This window comes from Mixophyes fleayi, chromosome 2 (genome assembly GCF_038048845.1).
Source record: "Mixophyes fleayi isolate aMixFle1 chromosome 2, aMixFle1.hap1, whole genome shotgun sequence".
Classification (NCBI taxonomy): Eukaryota; Metazoa; Chordata; class Amphibia; order Anura; family Limnodynastidae; genus Mixophyes; species Mixophyes fleayi.
The window spans coordinates 70650765-70674098 of NC_134403.1; the positions used below are offsets into that span (position 1 = coordinate 70650765).

Here is a 23334-nt window from a genome sequence, read left to right on the forward strand (position 1 = left end):
AAATGTATGTGTATCAACATGGCTCCTTAAACATCTGCAATAATTGTGAGGGTCCCGTGGAAGAACTACCATTGGTACAGCGCACTGCAGCCCATGGTAGTAATGGGGTCCGCTGCATGGAAGATGCAGAGGGTCTTTTACGAAATTCTGTTAGAGGTAAAACAAATTTCAGAGATAAATGCTACTGAAGGACACATGATATATGTGTAAGAATTTATTTTTCTTTTACAATTTCTGTAGCGAGTCTTCTCCCTCATTTACTGGAAGACTTCGCAGATTAACAAATCAACTCTGAACTTCCCTAGGCATCGTCGTTGTTGCACAGTGCAATTTCATCCATATAGAGGAGAGACAGCCACCCTTCAGCAATACAGAGATTGATTGAGGACATTATCTTTTCCTTTCAGACACATCATAAGAGTCTGAAAAACAAGTCAACTCTAAAAAAGGAGAGATTCATTAAGAAACCTACAAGGAAAGTGAGGAGGGGAAGAAGAGTAAAACGGAGAATAGGCATGTTTTAAAATAGAAGAGATTGCCATTGGGATGTAGGGACAGCTGGAAAAGCAGCGAGTCTGTCAGAACAGATATATATGGGGAAGTCGGCTATTTATATTGGGCACAGTAAAAATACATTAACTTGATGACCTGTCTGATGTACAGGGAAACAAGAAAAGACCACAAAAGCAGTTTGTTTTATAAAATTTTATTACAGTATGATACCCCTGAGAAAGGCAGCCAACCCCCCTCATAACACACAAAGACGATTCCTATTAAATCCTATTTGGGGTCTGGTCACCTCTTTTCTAACAGCTCAGCTCATACAGTCTGGTCCAGCAGAAAAGAAGCCAACAAGAACCATCCCTAGGACCAAGTGATGAAAGGAAATAGAAAAATAAAAATCACCCAATATGGGAGAAGAGAAAAGAAGGAAACAGACATGGGAATATTGATTGTAACGGCACAAACAGAAATGGTTTTGCATAGTTGACTATTATACAACCAAATATGAAGTTTATTACAATATGAGCCCTACACAGGGTTGGCTATACATGGACAGACACAGAATTGCTAAGCTTCAGATGAGTGGCTTTGCTTCAAGGCAGCCTGAACACTACACTAGTAACTGTGCCATTTCCTCCACCTCTACATAGGGCGAGTAGCAAGGGCACCAGCGGAGAAGACTTGTAGTCACTCAGTGACTGTCACCTATTAGGAGCAGTGAAAATGTTGCAGAGACCTAGTAAAGCAGTGTGTGGACTCGTTACTTAAAAGGGACTGCCCTCTTTTAGGCAAAACCTTCCCTTTACATATTTGCAGTCACCCCCTCTCGCCAGCATGACCCCTACAGTTACCCGCAGCTAAAAGCTTGACTGCACGGTGTATGTGCAAACAGCTTCTGCAGCTCACACTACAGGATTCAATCATTCTAGTCCTGTTCAACTGAGCCGCGTAGGTGTGCTCTATTCGGGTTGGATCATGTCCTTCTGTGTTATGACTAGCAGCAACTGACTGCACATATCCAGTGTTCCGGCTCCTGGCAACTGTAGGGCTCCGGGGAAGACGCTCTTACATCTGCTAAATGGACAGCAAATACATAAAGGGTTTTGACCAAAAGTGGACATCTATAACAAGGGAATCTAGACTTAAAGATTCTATGCCCCATCTACATCTAATTAGTTTCAATCAGCCATAAAATCTGTGTAATTCATGTGCCCCTTATTAAAAATGGATGGTTGACTACCCTAGTCTAAGATGAGCAGAGAAACATGAACGTTGGTGTAACGTACACATTCGATGTTTCACACCACATGTGATCTTGCCAGGTAACAGCTCCTCCTGTGCCTCAAAAATAACTAGAAAACCCAGAATTGTCATAGCAGGAAATGTGCAAATTCCGCCACAGAAGTGGTTCAGAGGTTAAAACATCAAATAGAATTACAATTACAAAAATACTCAGAATAGCCAACCCCATATTTCACTTCATATGTATTACATAGTATAAAAATAATAAAAATAGCTAAAACACATTTATTGCACTTGCAAACACATATTAAATATCAGCAAACCCTTGTGTTCATGTGTTTTTAACACTTTATGGTAGGGAACCAAGCAACACAAAAAGCACCAGATTTACTATGGACCGTTCCCCAACAATGCAGTGGTCATGATAGTTTTTGCAAATGGATAAGAAAATCAGTGCTCAGTCAGGTACATGATAAACCCACAGCTGCAACATAGTTCAAGGCACTTAATGTCTTTGGTATGGAATACCGTCATCTGTTACAGAACACTTTTTGGTACTTGGTACATAACCTTTTCAAAAACAAAAAAACATACAATAAGTTACAGTCCTTGTGCTTCTGTAACCAAGCCCTGATCCCCTCCCAGATATCCCCAATGATGTAGGACTCCAATTTGAAGCACACTTCCCCCTGAGTCTTCAGTCCCCAAGTCATAGAAGCCACAGACAAACAGAGCTGTGTTTACCAAGCAGTACTACTGCAAAACTTCCCCTTGAAGTCGGTATTTGCACACCATCTAAAACACTGTTTAAGTCTTCAGTGGTGGCAAAGTAGCGTCACCTTGTAAACACAGATCATTTCAATATTTTGCCCTGCCCCACTTGGTCCTAGAGGTGACAGTCTGTTATTGTGCACAGCAGTTAAGAGTTTACAACCAAGATATGAAATGACATTGATACTGTATAGAATATATGCGTTGTAGCACAAGTGTTAGTGCGCAGCCTTGAAATCGCAGCTCTATATTGGTGGTTTCTGCGCTATTTCGAATAGAGAAAAAAAAAATGATAAAGTTTTCTGGCACAAAAAGATTTTGTATTGACTGTACACAGATTATTAAGCTTCTATACAACACTACCTCAGACTGTCAACTCTTGGGGTACAGGAAGCTCGAGCATTACCAATGTGCCTATGTCAGAAGGAGAATTCCCTCTGTTACTTTCCTACATATTTTGCATAAAAACTGCACACATTATGCACTAAAAGCTTAATAAGTTAACAAATTTTCCTTTTAAAAAATACCATTTTTCATCACCATTTCAATTTAAACATTCCCACCCCCCTCCCTCCAATTTTGACATGGGTCCACAGTTTCTGACAACACACAGTCTTTTGGTTTCTCTCTTCCAGACATATCTGGAGCAGAGAGGAGAATTAATGCTTTACACCGAGTGAGGCAGCCATTGTCAATGTCTAAATTCTGCTTCTTGCATCTCCAGAGGCAACTTAACAAGTGAACCCAAAAATGAAATTTCAATCAGGTGATAACCAGCACCAAAAAAGTGGTTTAGACCAGGATGGACCAGCACGTTTTACACCCACATTCCCGTTTTGGACTGTCTGAAGGGGGAAGTCAAGATTTTTATTTGTCTTAAGAGTATTGTCCTCACCATTGACCTCAAATAGTTCACCTTCAGTGAGCGCCTGAGTGATTCAATCATATTGTCCCCATGTAAACGGGTCCTTTCATAACACCCAAGAACATTTGTAAAAAACGTGTGACATTTAGTCTCCCTCCCTCCCAGACATTGTAGTGTCAACTTCAAAGATGAGTCGTGACTGTTCTTTCACCTTCCCTTTTGAAGATTATTTGGCAGTGCAAGGGACAAGGCCGTATGCTCAGTCTAGGGTCTAGGGTCTAGGCCTCTGAGGCAGCCTGAGGTTTGAGTTCAGCTTTTTCCATAGCAGTTCCATATGGCAAGGAGCGCTTAAAGAAGCCAAGCTATGTGAAAATAAGACAAAACATTAACAGTCAAAAAAACCAAACACACAAAACCTCCCCAAACACCCACCAAAATAGTTACATGGTGACAAGTGTTTATAGCAGTTTTCCCCTTTTTCTTTCCCTATCTCCATAGGCCCTGATGCACCGCACCTGCTATACCAATCGTAGTTCTGCCACTACACCCAAGCAGTAACTTTATGCCACATCCGACAACAAAAATGAAACCCAGTTATGCAAGACATGGCTAAAAGTCACAGAATAGGTGTAGAACAAAGCAATACATGTAGTGAAAGCTGAATATAGCCAGAGACAAGCCAACAAATCTGAACCATCTTAAGCCGTCCACACTGTATCTGTTAGTATAATATTAGTCTAGCATGTAATCATGCCTCTCGCCTTTTCTCATCATTAAAAACACTACAGTAGGCCTGCAGCTTGGACATTTTGGATAGACCGTTTTCACTCCCTCTTAATATAAAAAAAACAAAAAAAAACAAAAAAAACCCCGAAACACAGCTCAACACCTACCCAAGAAATAAACGAACAAATTTTTGACCAAACATAAAAACTCACCTTGTATAGAACATAAATAAGTAATGCAAGTAGCAACAGACCAATTAAAATGGCCAGGATAATGATCCACAGTGGAACACCGTAACTGCTCTCTGGCTTCAGCCAGTGAATGGTTGTATTGACCTATAAAACAAATGTCCGAGTATAAATGACCACAAATATAATATATACTTACAGTATTCCTCAGAGGAACGCCAGACTTTACCATATGACCATTTACTACAATAGAATGTCGGTATTAATTTGACCTTTAGAATCCCTAAACTGGATAAAAAGTAGAGATGGGCGGGTCCGGTTCTCCGAGAACCGAACCCACCCGAACTTTGGGTATCCGAGTACCGAGCTGAGCAGCTCGGTACTCTCCCGCCCATTCCGAATCCAAATCGAGGCCGAACGTCATTGTGACGTCGTCGGATCTCGGGACTCGGTTCTCGCGATACTTCAACTTTATAAATACACGCCTCCACAGCAATCCATCGCCATTTGACAGAGGGAGAGAGCAGGGTGTAGTCATAGGCTAATTAGAGCAGGGACAGAGAATACCATATTGTTCTTGCAATTGCTCTAACCAAAATCGCTAGTGCAGAGAGGAGGATAGAGGTTTATTATTTTTTCTTCATATTTGGCACTCCCCAGCGCTTTTGGGGTGTCCCCCATAATTGTGCATTAATATTTCTGGCTGTCAAAAGTCATATCTGTCAGCAGTATCTACTAAATAATTTGTAGCACACCTCAGTGTTTTTGGGGTGTCCTCCCTAATTGTGCATTAATATTTCTGGCTGTCAAAAGTCATATCTGTCAGCAGTATCTACTCAATAATTTTTAGCACTCCTCAGTGTTTTTGGGGTGTCCTCCCTAATTGTGCATTAATATTTCTGGCTGTCAAAAGTCATATCTGTCAGCAGTATCTACTCAATAATTTTTAGCACTCCTCAGTGTTTTTGGGGTGTCCTCCCTAATTGTGCATTAATATTTCTGGCTGTCAAAAGTCATATCTGTCAGCAGTATCTACTCAATAATTTTTAGCACTCCTCAGTGTTTTTGGGGTGTCCTCCCTAATTGTGCATTAATATTTCTGGCTGTCAAAAGTCATATCTGTCAGCAGTATCTACTCAATAATTTTTAGCACTCCCCAGTGGTTTGCGCTCAGAATGGATTCAAAGCAGTCCACATATGATCTAAATGAGCAACCAGGTTCTGTCACCAGTCCTGATGTTAGTGTTCCCAGTACGTCATCTGGCCAAGGCGATGTCAAACAACAGTGTTTTCAAATTAGTGCAAAAAACAAAAACCAAAAAAAAATTTACTGTATTGAAGCGAAAAAGAAGTGTAACTGAGCAAAAGTTAAGTGACGATAAAAAAAAAATTGCAAGCATTCCATTCTACACACGCAGTGGCAAAGAGAGAATGAGGCCTTCACCTTTGGGTATTAGTGGCAGATCCCAAAAAGTTACCCAGCCTACAATTGGTGCACAACTACTGTTACGCGTCAAAGCCGAGCTGCAAGATAACAGTGAGGCATTACAGGAGAATATTTGCTCCGATTCAGAAATGACAACAATCCCTGTGGAGAGTCCATCCAACAGTGGGATGTCTAATCGTGAGCATTCTGCTGATGTGTGCCTTAATAGCCCGAGTGTAGCCGGTGATACCCAAATTGAGGATGCCACTTTGGAATTAGAAGAGGATGAGGGGGAGATTTGTGTAGGCGACGAGGGCGCTAATGATGATGTTGATGATTATGATGCAGACAGATACCAAATTGCCTTTCTCAATTTCTATTTATATTCTAGATTATATAACGGCTGAATAGTTTTCTATTTTACTCCTAGTGGAGAGAGGATCTGATGCAGACAGATACCAAACTGCCTTTGTCCATTTCAATTTATATTGTACAGTATATAACGGCTGAATTTATTAGTATTTTATACAAGTGGAGGGGGGCCTAGAGAGACAGAAACCAAACTGGCTTTCTCCATGTCAATTAATATTGTACAGTCCATAACGGCTGGATTTTTTGGTATTTTATAGAAGTGGAGGGGGGCCTAGAGAGACAGAAACCAAACTGGCTTTCTCCATGTCAATTAATATTGTACAGTCTATAATGGCTGAATTTTTTGTTTTTTTAAAAAAGTGGAGGGGGGCCTATAGAGACAGAAAGCAAACTGTCTTTTTCCATTTCTTTACATATTTAACTATAAGTGTAGGGTGTAATATACATCCAAAGACGATGGCTGCATTGCCAATATGCATAGATGGAGAGGAAGACAATCTGTTTTGTGTGTAGAATAAATGAAGGCCTACCAACGAAGAATTAAACAGTTTTTTTGGATGATTTATTACCTCAACAATTAGATTACTTATCTCTAAAACAGTTGGAGCACTAAATTGGGTTATTTTAGGCACATAAACATGTATTTTCCAACAAAATAGCAAAACAAAACCAAACAAAACCAAAACCAAAACACGCAATGGCGGTTTTGCAAAACCAAAACCAAAACCAAAACACGACGGTAATCCAGATCCAAAACCGAATCCAAAACCAAAACACGGGGGTCAGTGACCATCTCTAATAAAAAGTGTAAATTGTGTATCCAGTCCAAGCTAAAAATCCCCCCAAAAAAAACAAACAAAAAAAACAAAAAACACCCCACACAGCTTATAGCCAGGAAAAATAGTATGTAAAAATAGTGTGTGCGAAACAAGCGACATATCCCATTACTGTCCTTTCACATATTAACCCATTATCCAGCCCCACAATGCCCGACATGGTATACAGACAACACGGATTCCAGTTAATGGGTATGAGATGTAACTACAGGCTTATAGGTTTCTGAAATTCAGCCAATCTTCCACTAACTTTTCTCATGAAATTTACCTGCTGTGTTCCCTGAGGATAGGTGGCGGGCAGGATTTTGTAAGGTAGTCGCTGAATGTGATACGCTGCTTCACACTGCAGAGCAAATCCCTGGTTCTCTTTCTAAAGACACAGAAATACAACATTGTTTAGAGTTAATATACACAACCTTCAATATTCCGGATATACTTGAGCCACATCTATCAGACCATCCTCAGCAAGAAAGGATTATTCAACATAAATTCTATAGAATTACTTCACTCAGACACGTTTTGGGCCCGATTCATCAAGGAACACAAAATGAACATATTGTGCTTTAACACACAATACATAAAATGCATTTTTACAGTTGCTCCCGATTGCAAACACATGTTCTAGCAGGTGTACGCGACCGTCATCACCATCACTCAGCACTTACACCAGACTAGTACCTGGCACAAGTGATAAGACTGAAAAACACATCTTGGAGATGCCCAAAGTTTAAATCGGACATTGCTGGGTGCACTCGAGCTTGGCATGCCCTTACTGTGCACTGACTACATGCAGACGGCCCTTCCCCTCTGCATGCCGCCCAGGAAGCCATTGGCTGTAGTAAGGGTCCTTTGCGCTCGATGATGAATTGGACATTGTGGTGTTCTCTGGCGTATGCGCTGGTCTGAGCATGCGCAGCGCAATTTTGCGCAAGATATGGTGCGTATTGGCATTTATGTGCCTTAATGAATCAAGCCCTTCGTGTTTCTGCTTTCTGACAAATGTAAACAGGTTTGTATTTTGCATCCAAATACAAATATAACAGCCACCTCCTTGTACTATTTAAACTCACTACTACTATTAGCTTCGTCAAATTTTTTTTTTTTCCTTTTAGAATTTTGTGATAAATCTGTGAATCGTAGAGAATTTTTTTTAAAAAATATTATACCTACACCTCTACATATCCATCTCTTGGAGTAGTATTATCAAATCACTCATCAACACACAGTGGAGGCAGTCATTTTGTGGACCGAGACAAATAACCATATTCCCATGAATATTGTTTCAATTAGAGTCCCTCATTTTATCTACTTGATGAGAACACTCAAATATACTTCAGCTTAATACTGAAGCTAAATAGCAGTGTTACAATTATGAAGTATAATTAAAATTAAATACACAGACACAGAAACAACAAGTCAACAGAATATGAATACTTAGGAAAACTAACTAAGCTTTTGTGGATAAACAGCAAGAAAAAAAAATGGAATTCTGTTCAACTTTAGGATTACATTCTCTAGTATCCACCAGGTGGCACCAACAGCTCCAAATTAGATTTCCTAACCTCTCAAATCCTGCTCGACAATCTGTATACCAGGTAGCACTGCTTTAGTGACTCATAAAACAAATATCCACATTTTAAAATGTGCCATGAATTTTCCAGCAAAAAAAACCAAAACAAACAAACAAACTACAGGGCACACTATAAAAGTGACCACTATAGAGAAGGAAAAACACTGTTACATTCAGAGTTTGGTACAAATAGGACTTACCTGTAGGAAAGTGTTGGCCCAGACACGGAAGTGAACTTTAAGGATGGCGCGCTTCTGCTTCTCTAGTGAGCCAACGTCACAGCGCAGGTGGAAGCAGTCTTTGTGGTGCTTATTACATTTCTATAGAAAGTTAGAAGAGTGGTTCAGTATAACATACAAATAAATACAGAAGAATGATTTGGACTAATGTGTGTATTCCCTTAAGGAGCTTATGTATATTCCTGGAGCACCCGAACGCTTACAGTTTGATTGTGCTTGATAGGGAGCGAGATATTCACTCTATACACTACATAAAATAGTCTGGGTAATTATATATAATTACCCTATATATACACACACACTACATGGCATCTCTGCAACAAAAGGAGACTGTCACTGTACAGCAAACCTCTACACGGAGCTCTTGTATATAAGAATTTCATCTGTTTAAGTTTGCAACTATATATTTATGTCAATAACAGCATGTTAGGTAAACATGCAAGGAGCAGACTTTTATTAAATACATTGATCTGTGGAGGCCAAAATCCAGGTTTGAATACAAATGGCTGCACGGTACAACATTCATATCTATGGTATTCCGGTCCCACCAAGTGGGCAGAATACTCACCAGAACATGTGATCCTCCAGCAGGAAGTCGGGAGGTGTCTCGACGTTTCACATGATGGGCAGTCTTAGTTGGGTCGTGGTCCATTGAATACTGAAAACAGAGAAAGGAAACTGAATAGAGAACAAAATGCGTTGTCTAATGTAGAAGAATACTACAGAGGTATCTTTTCTTACCTGCAGTTGGAGTGGGTTGACCTTCTGGGTAGTGGTACAGTTTGCCAAGCCTTGCACAGAATAATTCATGACATACATGACATGTTCTTCATTATGAGTCATTGGGCAGCTCAGGGTTAAGACACCGTGACTTATAGAGCTTGGACCCAGGTTCGCCAGCTGATAAATAAGAAAGAGTAGTTTAATGGCTGAGTGGGCTGTTAGGTGTGTGCAGACAGGTCGTTTGTCAGTCCCACCTAGTTCCCATAACACAATGCTCTTACCTCATACACGTGATTAACCTCTGGACCCGCATCTTCCACCTGAGTGGGATGTCTGTTTTGCTTCCAGTTTGCAAGTGGGAAAATAACACTGTCTGGCTTTGAAACCCTGAAAGGGAAGTACAGAAAAGTCAATATGTTCAGTCCTAGAGTCACTAAACTCTTCACATGTAGAATCACAAACAAGAACAAAGTGGGGGGTGGGGGGGATATGAAATGATCAAGCCATCGATTCTACATTGTCACACAGGCACCGTTATTCCCAAGGCCAAGATATGAAATGTCAATGTAACTTCAGTCAATGGAGCACATTTAAAGAAAGTGCGGCTCATAATATTCATCTTCTCTTATCAAATAACCCTCCTCCACTTGTATAGTGGTCTCTGATCCTCTATCCCACCCCCAACAACGTAAAAACGCTGGTTAGCAACATGGATCTGCTCCATTAAACATTTGTGACAAAGGTTCTGTTTTCACATGCAATGTTCCCTCAAGTTTTCTTTATTCGATTGAGGTCACTTGTCTGTGTGCTAATTTGTGTGTGATTTTATTCTATTCAAGTTCAAAAAAAATCTTTAAAAAACAAACAAAAAACACAGCAAAACAGCCACTCCACAGTGCAAAGCACATAAATCAAAGTTCGCAGCACACTTATGTGAACCTAGAGCTCCATCAGGACACACAGGTTTAGGGAGCAGGGTGGCTGCTTAGTGGAGGAGCAGTTTGCAGAGGAGAGGAGATGGCAAAGTGGAGGGATCCCTGCTGAAACGTGGGGAACACTGTGCGCCTCATGTCTCAGGTTACGGAGAGAAATTACTGACAGGCATTAAAGGATGGAAATGATACATTGTAAGGGGTGATCATTTCTGTGCTGAAGGGTTCGTGCCCATTTTAATTATACACAGGACTTGATATTTTGCATCCGCTCTGATCTGGCATAGAAGATTCTAATGGGACTCATTTCATGTCCCACTATGGCAGAGTGGCATATTTCCTGGTGCAGTCCGAGCACTGTAATAAATTGAGTCGCCACCTATAATAAACAACGATCTCCATGTGGTACCAAGGTAGTAGGAGGGTGGACGTTCACGTCAGACCGTCACACGTCAGACCGTCACACAGTGCGCCTCTTCAGATTGGAGGCCATCACAGTGCGCCTCTTCAGATTGGAGGCGCTCGCCACCACTTAGACCGGCAAAGTGCATGGATATAAAACCATGAGGCTTTGTGGTATGCTGTGTAAGAGATCTCACATTGGTTTACAAGTTACACATTGCAGAAAGTGATAACTTATTTGAACTTGTCCGTGTTCCTTCCAGACCACAAAATATCGACCGCTCATACAGACCAGCACAATATGCTAAATTACTGGCAAACAAATGTGCATCTCTTACCAACACACAGTGTCCCTTCTGGTCTTTTACAACATACATTATCACTAAGTGACTATATAGTTCCAAACCACTGAACTTACTGGACAGGATGTGTGTTTATCTTCTGAATAGAAGGTGGCTGAACTGCCCTGGGGCAGAGTTTAACCTAATTAGTGCTTTTAAACAAAAAACACATACAACTGGAGCCTACAGTGCCAAAGGGCAGCATCCGACAGGTGATAAGAGGGGAGGGAAAAGGTGCATTACATGAAGGGATGAAACAGTCAACTTGGACGCAATAGAACAATTATACATATGAAAACCATGGATAAGAAATCTGAAAGATAATCTGTGTATCCTGGACTTAAAATTTAAATTAATGCAAAATTTTTCCAGAAGTGTTCATGCTGAAAAAAAAAAAAAAAAAAAAAAAAAAAAAAACTTATTTCCCCATGATTAGGAATCCCACAGTTCATCACTGCCTTTGCCTGTAAGAATCAGTGCTCCAGGAAACAATACCCTGAAGAATTATGAATAAACACAGCGATCAGTGCAATGGATTAAGATTATTTATTGGACGGCACTGCGGCCGTCCAATCAGCATCAAGGATAAATTTGCACAAATCATTGTATTCGTTTGCAATTCTTCAGTGCCTCTTGGCACCTGAACTTAGGACATGCCCACATCAATGCTTCTGGCACACAGAAGCAAAATTAGCTGCTAAAGGAACTCCAGGGTGCAATATTTAGTGTCATTAAGCATTACAGACTTGTAAAACCTTACAGATTTTGGACAGGTACCAACTTAGAATGTCAAAATCCAGCAGATGCAGGTATATAAAAGTATTTAATGATGGTGCCAGCAATCCAGGCAAGTGGAGAGTTATGCAATAGCTCAAGGAATGCTGATAAAAATATTTAAATGATCAATCATAATTAAAAAACAAACCAAAAAAAAAAAAACAACACACAAAAAAAACAGACATGCATGGTTTTAAAAATAAACTTTCATTACAGTCTTTCCCCTATTAAATGTATCTGGTTGTAAGATATTTTATAGAGAGCTGAATATAACCCTGCTTAGAATCTGAAGTACACATGTTGACATTTATTTTTCAAGAGAAAGACCTAAAATCATAGGCTGACAGATACCTTTATGTAAGGTCACTTAATGTGTCTCTTTAGCAGAGTCCTGATTCATTGAAGTGACAATGATCATTACCTAGTATAAATATTGACCTTATTCTACCTCATAGCTGGAGGCACAGGATATCTTTTGGAGGTGGTAGAATAAGCTTTCTGGAAACATCTCCTGTGTTAACACCTCAAGCTACATACAATCCCCGTTAAAGTTATGCAGATGTAACTGCGATCATTCACAAGCGCAAATTTACAGTGAGAAACATGAACACACTTCTGTATTAGCTTCTCACAGAGAAAACAGAGCTAGGCCTATGTCTCAATAAGTAGATAATGAGATTATCGGTAGCCAGTTTTAGGAATGAAACCTGAAAATGGAAGTGGAAACATACCTGAAGATTATATTGACAGGTAGCAGAACAGATCTGTTTACTCATGAATATCTTTCAAAAGTTATTCCACACACACTGACATAATTTCTATTTAAGTTCCATACGCTAAGACAATTTCACTTTAATCAATGATGCTGACCACACGCACTTTGTTGCGCCAAGAAAAGCATGACTAATAGATTTATAGTTATTCGGCATGCTTGTAAACATGGTCAGAAGGTGTATGCAATCAGTGTGCACTAGTGGTCATCTTTGGTCCAGTAGTGATCAGACACCTACCTGGATCCCATTCTATATGGCCATTCACGTGGGAGTAATCCTGTCGCATCAAGATGAGTCCATGTTGAAACCACTACAGATAAATTTTATTTGCCCGATTTACCAGTTCATATCCAACAAAACCATGTTTTTGCATGTCTAATACATGGATTTTGTATTTAGTTCAATCTTAACACTGGATATTTTAAATGAAATGCATATAACGATCAAGGAGAGGTGCCAGAAGTAGGCACGTTTGTTCCATACGGCAAAATTTTATAGATTCTGGATCTATTCAAAGATGGAAACCCCAGTTACAAAATGTAAGTGTTTAAATCCCCATCCCCTCAATTATGTCATTTTCAACCCAAGGGTCCCTTCTCCTTTTGTACAATTGTATGCCAACTTACCCGAAAAACGATACAGATGTAAAAGCCTCAACATTAATTGCTAGCTGCACAAGTTCACTTTGGGAGTTATTGGCGTTTTTGCTGTGGAGAAGATCATACAAAGGCTTTATTCAATATTTAAGACAGAGCAGAATGACCAGTATTTCAAAGTGTCCTGTCCTGAATTATAAATAAGTGTAACAGACCATAGAAAGATGAACTACTACACATATGATTGGCCCTCTGGCCTAAGGACACATAGCTTGTGACAAGTATGACCGTTGCCTAGAAAAAAGAGGCACCTCTAGGAAAATGAGGAAAATCTGTAGAACTGTCAAAAATGTCAGAATTCTGTCCTGGTCACTAGGCCTATTAGTTGAGCTTTCTACCTTCTGCTGCAAACCCTTAATTTGTAGTCATACGCTGAAACTGAAAACATTTACAAACACTGTACATTCTTTTGGAGGCTTGTTGTGTTTTGGTAATGGTTTCTATACAGTGGTAAGATCTCCTACCCACTGACGTCTGATCTGCGTTAAAAACCTCAAGAAAACACATGTCAAATACAAGCATGTTTGACATATGTACGATACACGTCTTGTTACTTTTGTTTGTTCAGTAAAAATAAGTGGGTATTGTGTCATTGGAAACAATGTGTTCCATTCCATTTAGTGTTAAAAACAAATGTACTCTACTGCCAGTGGGTCCGGCCTTCTCACTGCAGTGTGATGTCAAAGTTAAAAATACCGTTTTTAACATACCTGCGAATCTGAAAGTCAAAATGCACTTTCTGACTGGTGTCCCGAAGATGCGGCACTGTGAATCTCAGTCCTCCCCACAGCTGGAGAAGGAGACACACACAAGAAAGGGGAAGAGGAGAAAAATATTAAAATAATCTATTACACCATTTTAATGTATACAGATGAAACAGACTTGTCAAAATAAAATCTGATCACCAAATGCATCATTACTCCTTGGAATTGTTAAAAATTGTCAGTTAACTGGTTGTTTGTTGATTTGAACGGATGTTGCTTTGTTTTTTTCCTTTTAATACTGAAAGGATAAGGATTTCCTCTTTGCCTCAGTTGTGCCCAGCACTACTTGTATTTAATAGACAGGTTTTAGGTTCTCTCTAACCTCAGCCAGGGGTTTCATCTGCTACTTCTTGCCTGCTCTCAGACAAAGTGCTCTTACTTTCTAAAAATGACCACACCCCCATGGATGAACACAGTCCAAAAAGGTCATAAATCCCTTGTCACTAGACCACACCGCCAAGAATTATCACCATCCGTAAGGCTGACAGGATGTTTCTTGGAGAAGCTTAAGATAAAAGACAAAAATGGCATTTCTACAATAGACTAGTACATTTATACAGCAAAATATTGCAAGACGACTTCGGCTGGGTACACACTACAGTGTTTTCCATTTGATTTTTAAACTGGACTAAAAACGTTGTTCAACGATGGGACAATGTAATTCCAATTCTGCAGTGTGTGTGCACTCCCGACAGACATTGTCCATAGATCTCTATGGACTGTGCAGAGTCATGGTGTCAATCTTGTCAGCCAATGGTTATGACAGATGAAGAGCACAGATCCAGCGGTAAATCTTGCAGAAACGTGTTTAGTGTCCCTTCAGTTGTTGGTAGAATCGGTAAGGATATTGCATTGAGACATTTTCTGTATTTTGTACCTATTCTTACTAGGACAACAGTACAAAACCGGGTATTTGTATACATTTATCACCCAATATTTACATTAAACAATATAAAAGGGTAGATAAAATAAAAAAGTCCCTTTAAATAGATCACATGAGGATTTCTAAATGTTTAGGCCTAATCGGAAGTATATTTAATTCATCTATTTATATATAAAGAATTATTCTTATTAGTCTATAAAATATTATAGAGCTATTGAATTTCTGCCATAATGACCCATTTTACCCGTCAGAGTGCTCTATTTCTGTCCCCCACCCACTTAGTTCCCATAATTCGGTCCATAGTAAGTAATTGAGTTAAACAAAGCTTAGCATCAACTGATCAATTCAGTGGAGATTCATTCAGGACATTACTGTGAAAGCAGAAACAGACCATTGTAAAACGGGATAGCATGGGCAGCTATTAGAGTATAGTAAGAGCAACGCTCTAATTTATTGGGCGAGGCCTTTAGAGAGGTCAAGGAATAATTTTATTCCATTCGATAGGTGTTGTGCAAGTCTTCTTATGGAGGGTGACACAATATATAATAATTTAAGACTGGGGCAGGTTTCCACATAAAGGATTATAAACACTCTTCCATGAGTGGAGAACAGGGAGATTTTAAAAGTTTTGTCCCATAAATTACCAGACATACAATGTATAACATTAATCAAGTGCACCAGAGAAATGTTAACATTAGCTGGGTTATAGTCTAATAGTCATATACAACCAATACACAACTTACACTAGTCATAGGTTTCATTGGGTTTCCCAGGTCACAGATCACCAAGCGGGTTTCATTCTGTAGCTCGTAGCGACAGGGCAGCAGAGAGAGGTTCTGTGGAGTACACAGCCATCCATTAGAGAACAGCAGATGACCATAGAACATAATACCTCAAGTACAAGGAAACTAGAGGGACATTCACAAATGAATAAGAGATGCAGTTTTATAAAGAACAGATTGCTAGATAAAGGGTGGAGCCAGTACACATGAAGTAGCCATGTTCTTCTTTAGCCATTCTATGGCCAAGTGCAGAGGTTGTTCGTTTTGTTGTGCGAGGAAAGCAATAGGCTATAACAGTGTTGGCTAACCTGTGACACTCCAGGTGTTGTGAAACTACAAGTCCCAGCCTGCCCTTCCAGCAATAAGCGGCTATATATTGGCAAAGCATGCTGGGACTCGTAGTTTCACAACACCTGGAGTGTCACAGTTTAGCCCACACTGGTCTATAAAGATAACAGATGGGATCAGCTCAGATTCTTACCTCATTGTTTCTCACGATGCCGCTGTACTCTGCCTCAGTGGGCAGGATGACATAGAGTTCCGCCTCGTAGGCTCCACCTTCTCCATCATTCAAGGCATTAAACAGCAAAGTCAAGGAGTTCTCATCACCCAGATACACGGATTTCCGATCACTGCAAGAAACACATTACTATTACAGAGCCGTGTAACATGTATGACCACCATAGCTCTCATGCACGTCATTGCAGGCCCATATATCTACAATACAGTCACACAGCAACACTTGTTCCTGGAGTTTATGAGATATCACTTCCAGTAGGATATTGAGAAAATGTGACTCATACAAGAACAAGATTAAAACCAGGCTGAATGAATGAAAAACAACCCTCTGACATAGTCATGTGTTATACTTCCTGTTATTCCCTGTACAGTGTTTGAATCAGAATGGACAAAATGTTCTCAAAATACAGCACAGAAGTTTGTGATCTACATTATAAGGATATTATTCCATCATTAGAAATAAAGGTGCACATATAGGCTGCAATTTTGTTTTGGGTTTAATTGGGCACAAATTATAGTGTGTAGAACCCTAAAGAGACTTGATTCTGTCAGCAATGGGTAGATTCTGAAATTCTTAATAGTGGCTGTTGGTGTATTCTCCAATTACACTTGTTTTACTGTTACATGTTATCTATGACAAAAGGCAATAACATGTATAAAGAATATCTGTACTCATTGTGCTTAGAGATCTAATTATGGTGCTGTTCAATATGAAAATGAGGCATGGGGCACCGTGTGTCTCGTGCTTCAGGTCGAGGCACTAACTTCAACATTCCTAGTGAGTGGATTGGCTAAACCTTGGTGCAGCTCATAAACAGCTGCCCTGCCCTGAATGTACTTATTCTAAGACTTGTGAAATAATAATGTACTACTACATTCAGCAGTATCACAAGTCATAAATATAATATATATATATATATATATATATATATATATATATATATATATATATATATATATATATATATATATATATATACATACATATACATATATACACATACACACATATATATATACATATATATACATATATACATATATATACATATACACATATACACACACACACATACATACATATGTATATACACACACACACATACATATTTCAGTGATCTACATTCTGGAACTACCATATTTAAAGAAAAGGAAGATATCTATTACACTGCTCACAGACTCCCCTTGGAGACCAGACCAGGTAACTCCACCCCAGAATTACACTCACCTGGATACATTGAGCTTCAGATCTGGTACACAGATATTGTTATCACAGTCCAGCTGAATCTGAACCTGAGATAAAGATAAACACGTGAGTACTGGTGCGTCACAACTATGCCAAGTAAACTATCCTAATAAAACTTTATTCATGGGCCAAGATGAGTCTGATTGGACAGATTGATTTTGACAGTGGTTTCTACAGAAATAACGTGGGTGAATACTAAAAATCATTTGGCGGACAATTAGACGCTTGCACAAAATAGAAGCAGTGCGGCTTTTAAACGATTCTTTGATGTTGAGTCTAGTGCATTTACAATGCCACACGCCTCATCTAATGTGCTCTAGGTTTACTAAGAATCAATAGGTAAGACATCTAGCAGCGGTGAGACCAGTATGATTTCCCTGCCAGCTGACCTTCTGCTCAATGTGGTTCTTGGTCTTATAATTGAAGATTGGCAATAGCCCATGGGCATCGGTAGGTGCCTTGCCATCCAGGGAGAAGTTTAGAGAGATGAAAATTGGTGAAAGTTTGTCCCGGAATTCTGTCTCATCCTGGAGAAAGAAAACAAAAAAAAAAAAAAAAAAAAAAAAAAAAAAAAAATTTAGAAACATTCATATTGCCATTTTTTAAGTAATTTAAATAGCATTCTACATTTAACCTCTCTAGGCTTTCCCGTCCACCTCGTGCTTTTACCACATAATGCAGAGTGTTCAGCAGCTGTAAACATGCTGACAGATCACATTGCTGGATAAACTTTACTATAGCCAAGCTAATGAACCTCGGATTTGCTTTTCTTCTGCATTATTAATATATCATTTAGAACATGTACAAAATATTATAAATGTTAGAAGTTCAAGAAATCCTAAGCAAGTTCCATTCCAAAAAGGAAGCGTGAGGTATAGTTATGAAGGGCAGCACGGTGGCTAAGTGGTTGGCCCTTCTGCCTTACAGCACTAGGGTCATGAGTTCAATTCCTGACCATGGCCTTATCTGTGTGGAGGTTGTACTTTCTCCCTGTGTTTGCGTGGGTTTCCTCCGGGTGCTCCGGTTTCCTCTCACATTCCAAAAACATACTAGTAGGTTAATTGGCTGCTATCAAATTGACCCGTGTCTGTGTCTGTGTTAGTGAATTTAGACTGTAAGCCCCAATGGGGCAGGGACTGATGTTAGTGTGTACAGCGCTGCGGAATCAGTGGCGCTATATAAATAAATGGTGATGGCGATGATGATGATGCTTCCCTTAAAAGCAAATGTACACAAGAAGAGAACCTCAACTGCAGAGTTTATGGGGTGACTTTGAAGGATGAGAGATGGGGCACAGAGAACAAGATGTAGATTATTAATCCAAAAGTCTAAATTTACAGCCACAAGCTATTCATGCAGTAATAAAACTTAAACGTCGAAGCAAAAACAAAATTAAACGTGATTTCTGAACGTTCTGGAACTCCATATTTGGTCAAGAATTTTATTCAGTGAGGAAAAACTCAATTTTCCTTTAACAGCATTCTGAGCCTTTGATTAGTCTTCCTATAATCTTGGCAATATAACTTTACATAAATGACAGTTTCAGTATCATGGCAACGTGTGCGAGAACATTAATTTCTCTCACATGAAACGGACGCAATTTAAGGCTTGTGGTCTCCTAGGGGGAGGACACCTGTCACATACAGAGTAGCTACAGTTTTTATTTTGAAAGCATGTGATGTATACTGTGCGTGTATAACATACTGTATGTATATAACAAGTCTTCTAATAAATAGCATCCCACTTTATCCTGTTTATTAAGACATGTGAAATTCCTGGCAGCCCAACTGTAGATGTTTAAAGACAGAAATCTGCACAGCGAGCAGTTACCTTCAGGTAGATCTTCATCTCACTACACTGTTCCTGGCCGCCATTGAGCAAGAGAACATTTTGAGTCAGATGGGGAAGGCCGGATTTCAGGAACAGCGCTCTCTTCACAGCCCCTTTCTGTTTCATAGAGTCCAGGTGCAGCTCCACATTAATCCCTGAGAGAAATACACAGCCCATGAACTCAGACATTGGCTCATACAACGCATGGATATAGAGGGGAGACTAAAGCTATACAAGACTATATCCATCTAAATGTACATACTCACCAATCGTATTTGGCACATGTTTCCCTGATGCGTTCAGGCAGAAACTTAGGTTCACACTGAAAGGAATGAGAGATATAAAGAAATCCAGATGTGAGTAGCTTACATGAAGGTATCACATGCTGTCCAGCACTGGAGGCATTTAGGTAGTGAAAAGCAGACACCCCCTCCGAAAAAAAAAAAAAAAAGGACAAAGGAAACCATAAAGAAAGTTTTACAGTGGTTATGGGCACCAGGCAGATAGTCACATGAGGCCCTTATGGAACTCTGAATGTACTGTGCTTACTCTGACATCCAGTCTGCAATAGGTCATACTTGTCAACTCACGGAAAGTCCGGGAGACTCCCGAAATTCGGGTCAGTCTCCCGGGCTCCTACGAGATTATCTCCCGTATCCTGGAATTCCCTTGTTAAAATGACGTAATTCTCTGAGAATCTCGTCATTTTGGCCCCGCCCCCCATGGCAAACCGTTATTTTACTTGTGGGGGTGGGGCCAAAATGACGCCATTCGAGGTGCCCCGCCCCCTCCCGGCCATTAGTCACGCTCCTCTCCCGGACGTCGCCTGCTGAAAGTAGGCAAGTCTGCAATAGGTTACTACTTCATGTTGGCTCTCTGGTCTCACAGTCATCTAATTCTTCCCCGCAAATGCGCAGCTCCGTTGTAGGAACTACACTGGTGGACACCATCTTTCAGGTAAGGTCAGACTAGAGTTTATTTTGTACCCCCCAGAGCCCTTTATGATCTTAACCAAATTCCCATGAATATTGGTTCAGCCCATGAAAAAACTTCCCTTACTGCATCTAGTTGATGAGAACACATCTCTATACTTCAGCTTAGTACTGAAGCTAAAAAGCAGCGTCGCAGGATAAAAAAAATAAATATATATATATTAATAAAATACACAAAATAAGTAAGAATACTACATTTTGTTAATGTTTACTGAACTCTGGGCTGTGGGTTAAGTCCACTAAATAAAGTCTTAAGTATTTTAACCCAAGGATAGAGATATCCACTATAGAAAGAATCAGCTATAGAAAGGTTAAGCAGCTGTTTTCCAGACCCCTGCACAATTGCGCATTCATTGAAGCCCAAGGCACACTGCCAGGCTTTACACTGTTCCCTAGCAACAGCCAAACTACTGTGTTCTAAAAATATAGATTATAAGAACATAATCAAATGACCTCAGTAAGAGGCACTTTAGTCACAGGGTCAGCCCTATCTATCCAGGATATATCAGATGTAAAGCAGAAGTAATACTGAAGATAAAACACCAATTCAAAGCCACACTGTAACCTTTCATTGACAATTAGCCATTTACGGGAGTTAATAACGTGATTGAAAACACAGATAAAACTATACAATAGACTCTTGCATGAATGGAAGCTCACGGATACTAGGCTCATTCATGATAATTATGCCTTAAACAAATGTGCAGATTGTTAAAAGCAACAACTGAAATTAGAAATGGATTTTTCTTCATTAACATTTCCTAATGTTCAATCAAAATTTCACTAGCTATAAGCCCTCTGTGCGTCTCTGAACAATTAAACTGGAGAGAAAGCATTGATTACATACATGCAGAGGCTATGGACATGCACAGTATACTGGTATCTCATCTACGCAATTTCTATTATATATAAGCAGAGTTGCCTGAACATGTGGAACAAATAATCTGAAAACAAATCGAATTGTTGATATTTATTATTATTATTATTATTATTATTAATATTAATAATAAATAGTACTATATTTTATAAAATAAGCTTGCAGACTGGATAACTAGTTATTAAGTCAGTTTTGAAGTCCACTGCTATAAGTTAATGTCCACTTTTTAACACTTCTGAACAGAGCAGAGGCGCTGGCGGCCATCTTGGGCTGTGGAACTACATGCCCCAGAACGTAGTGTAGCAGTAGAATATCAGTTAGATGATCAAAAGAAGAGGTTTGGTAGGAGACTCTCGGTGAAGAAAGTCATTGAAAGGAGGGTGTATTGTAAAGGACGATTAAAGAGGAATAAAATATAAAAAAGAGAATTGAAAGGATTGTAGATCACGGCCATTGAATTTGAATGAGAATACTAAACAGCTACAAGCAGATGCTAAAGGCATACGGATCTCAAACCAATGCACTTGTGCTGTATGGGAGACAGATTAGGAACTTCTAATACCCCATTCATACTGCGCCAAAAACCCTGGTTTTTGCTGGGGCAAGCCCAGACGACCCGGGTCGAGGCGCACTGTGAATGGTGTCAGGTCTAATTCCTGGGTCTGATGACCCAGCAATTAGACCTATGACTTTTGGTGGGGTAATTTCCGGGTCCGACCCAGGTGAAACCCGGGTTTTTCAACCTGGGCCTCAAACACAATTATAAAGTTGAAAAAAAAAAAAAAAAAAAACAATCACAAGAGGAGCCAATCAGAGCTCCACTTGTGATGTTGCAATGGAGACCCGGGCAGACTCGTGTTCAGTGTGAACAGGGTCTACCTGGGAATTTCTCTCCTTGGGAGACTCTGTCCCCCGGCAATATCCCAAGTTCATATACTCGGGGCGGCATTATGAAAGCGGTGTAAGTAACGTTCAGATTAAGGTGCACACAAAACAAAACTTAATAAAACTATTTCACATCCATATAAAATCAGCTATCATACAAATATTCCTTCCATGCATTGCAGATAAACAAACAATTTATGCCAGCCAGTAGGCTCCCATTGGCAGAGAAGTTATACACTAGTTTGGAACTTCATAGCATAAAACCATACTTTCCAACTCTCCCTGAATGTCAGGGAGACTCCCTAAAATAGGATTCATCTCCCTCACTCCCTGAAGAGTCTGACATTCTCCTTGATGCTCAGCAAGTACAAGACGTGGTTGGCTTCGCCATCTGTGGCATGATGACAGTTTAGAAATTGTGTCCTATGTCCATGTATTGATGCCTATGGAGGTGGCCATTTTCATGGAGAGCAAAATTTAATCAAAGACAACATGACTTCAGTAATGGAGACAGAAATGTAAAAGACACTTCAGTCTCTAGAGATTCATTAGCGGTTTTTCTTTAATGCAAAGTTGCCTACTCTCCCGGAATGTCCGGGAGACTCCCGCATTTCTGGGAGACCTCCCGGGCTTTCGGGAGAGCAGGGCAACCTCCCGGTTCTCGCTGCTATAATACATAAGTGGTGGGGGAGGGGCTAAATTATGCAAATATTGTGTTATGTTAGCCCCACCCCCTACTGTGACTGGCCAAAATTGTGACAACCGTTTAGGGGACTGGCCAAAATTATGTGATTTGTCAAGTCCCGCCCCCGCACAACCACCTCCCCCGAGATCTCCCTGAAGCCAACGAGGAAAAGTTGGCAAGTATGCATGAAACAATTCTTTTCTGCCATCACATGAGCATAGAGGAGCTTCCTGCCTGACTCAGGAAATATGGCTGCTAATGCAAAAAAGTATAAGTCTTCCCCATAGACTAATTTTACAAAGGGAACACCTGGAAAAACTACTACTCGCCTCAGGATTTTTCTTTATGTGGGATTGCTACTTTAATATAAGTACCCTTTAAATCATGCATCCGATTGTCATGTTTCTTAGCCATCTTCCTACAAATCATTACCTCCTTTTCAAAATCTCTCTGGATGGTGCAGAGTATGGCTGACAGTCACAGGTTCACAGATTTTAGCATGTCATGTGAAGGCAGAGGGTGGGAGAA

At 39.9% G+C, this 23334-nt stretch overlaps 1 protein-coding gene across 1 annotated transcript in view; it reads right to left on the reverse strand.

Moving 5' to 3' along the window:
- Positions 1-690: 690 nt before the first annotated feature.
- Positions 691-23334, reverse strand: part of ITGA5 (integrin subunit alpha 5) — a 68214-nt gene continuing 45570 nt past the window's right edge. Inside the window, exons 16-30 of the mRNA XM_075199240.1 lie at positions 19634-19689; positions 19368-19522; positions 17927-18064; positions 17520-17584; positions 16254-16404; positions 15734-15826; positions 14054-14133; positions 13314-13394; positions 9744-9849; positions 9481-9639; positions 9308-9397; positions 8701-8820; positions 7199-7300; positions 4321-4443; positions 691-3744 (exon numbers count right to left, since the gene is read on the reverse strand). Of these exons, the coding sequence (XP_075055341.1) occupies positions 3661-3744; positions 4321-4443; positions 7199-7300; positions 8701-8820; positions 9308-9397; positions 9481-9639; positions 9744-9849; positions 13314-13394; positions 14054-14133; positions 15734-15826; positions 16254-16404; positions 17520-17584; positions 17927-18064; positions 19368-19522; positions 19634-19689 (1603 nt within the window). The 3' untranslated portion in view covers positions 691-3660. The remainder of the gene's footprint in view (positions 3745-4320; positions 4444-7198; positions 7301-8700; positions 8821-9307; positions 9398-9480; positions 9640-9743; positions 9850-13313; positions 13395-14053; positions 14134-15733; positions 15827-16253; positions 16405-17519; positions 17585-17926; positions 18065-19367; positions 19523-19633; positions 19690-23334) is intronic.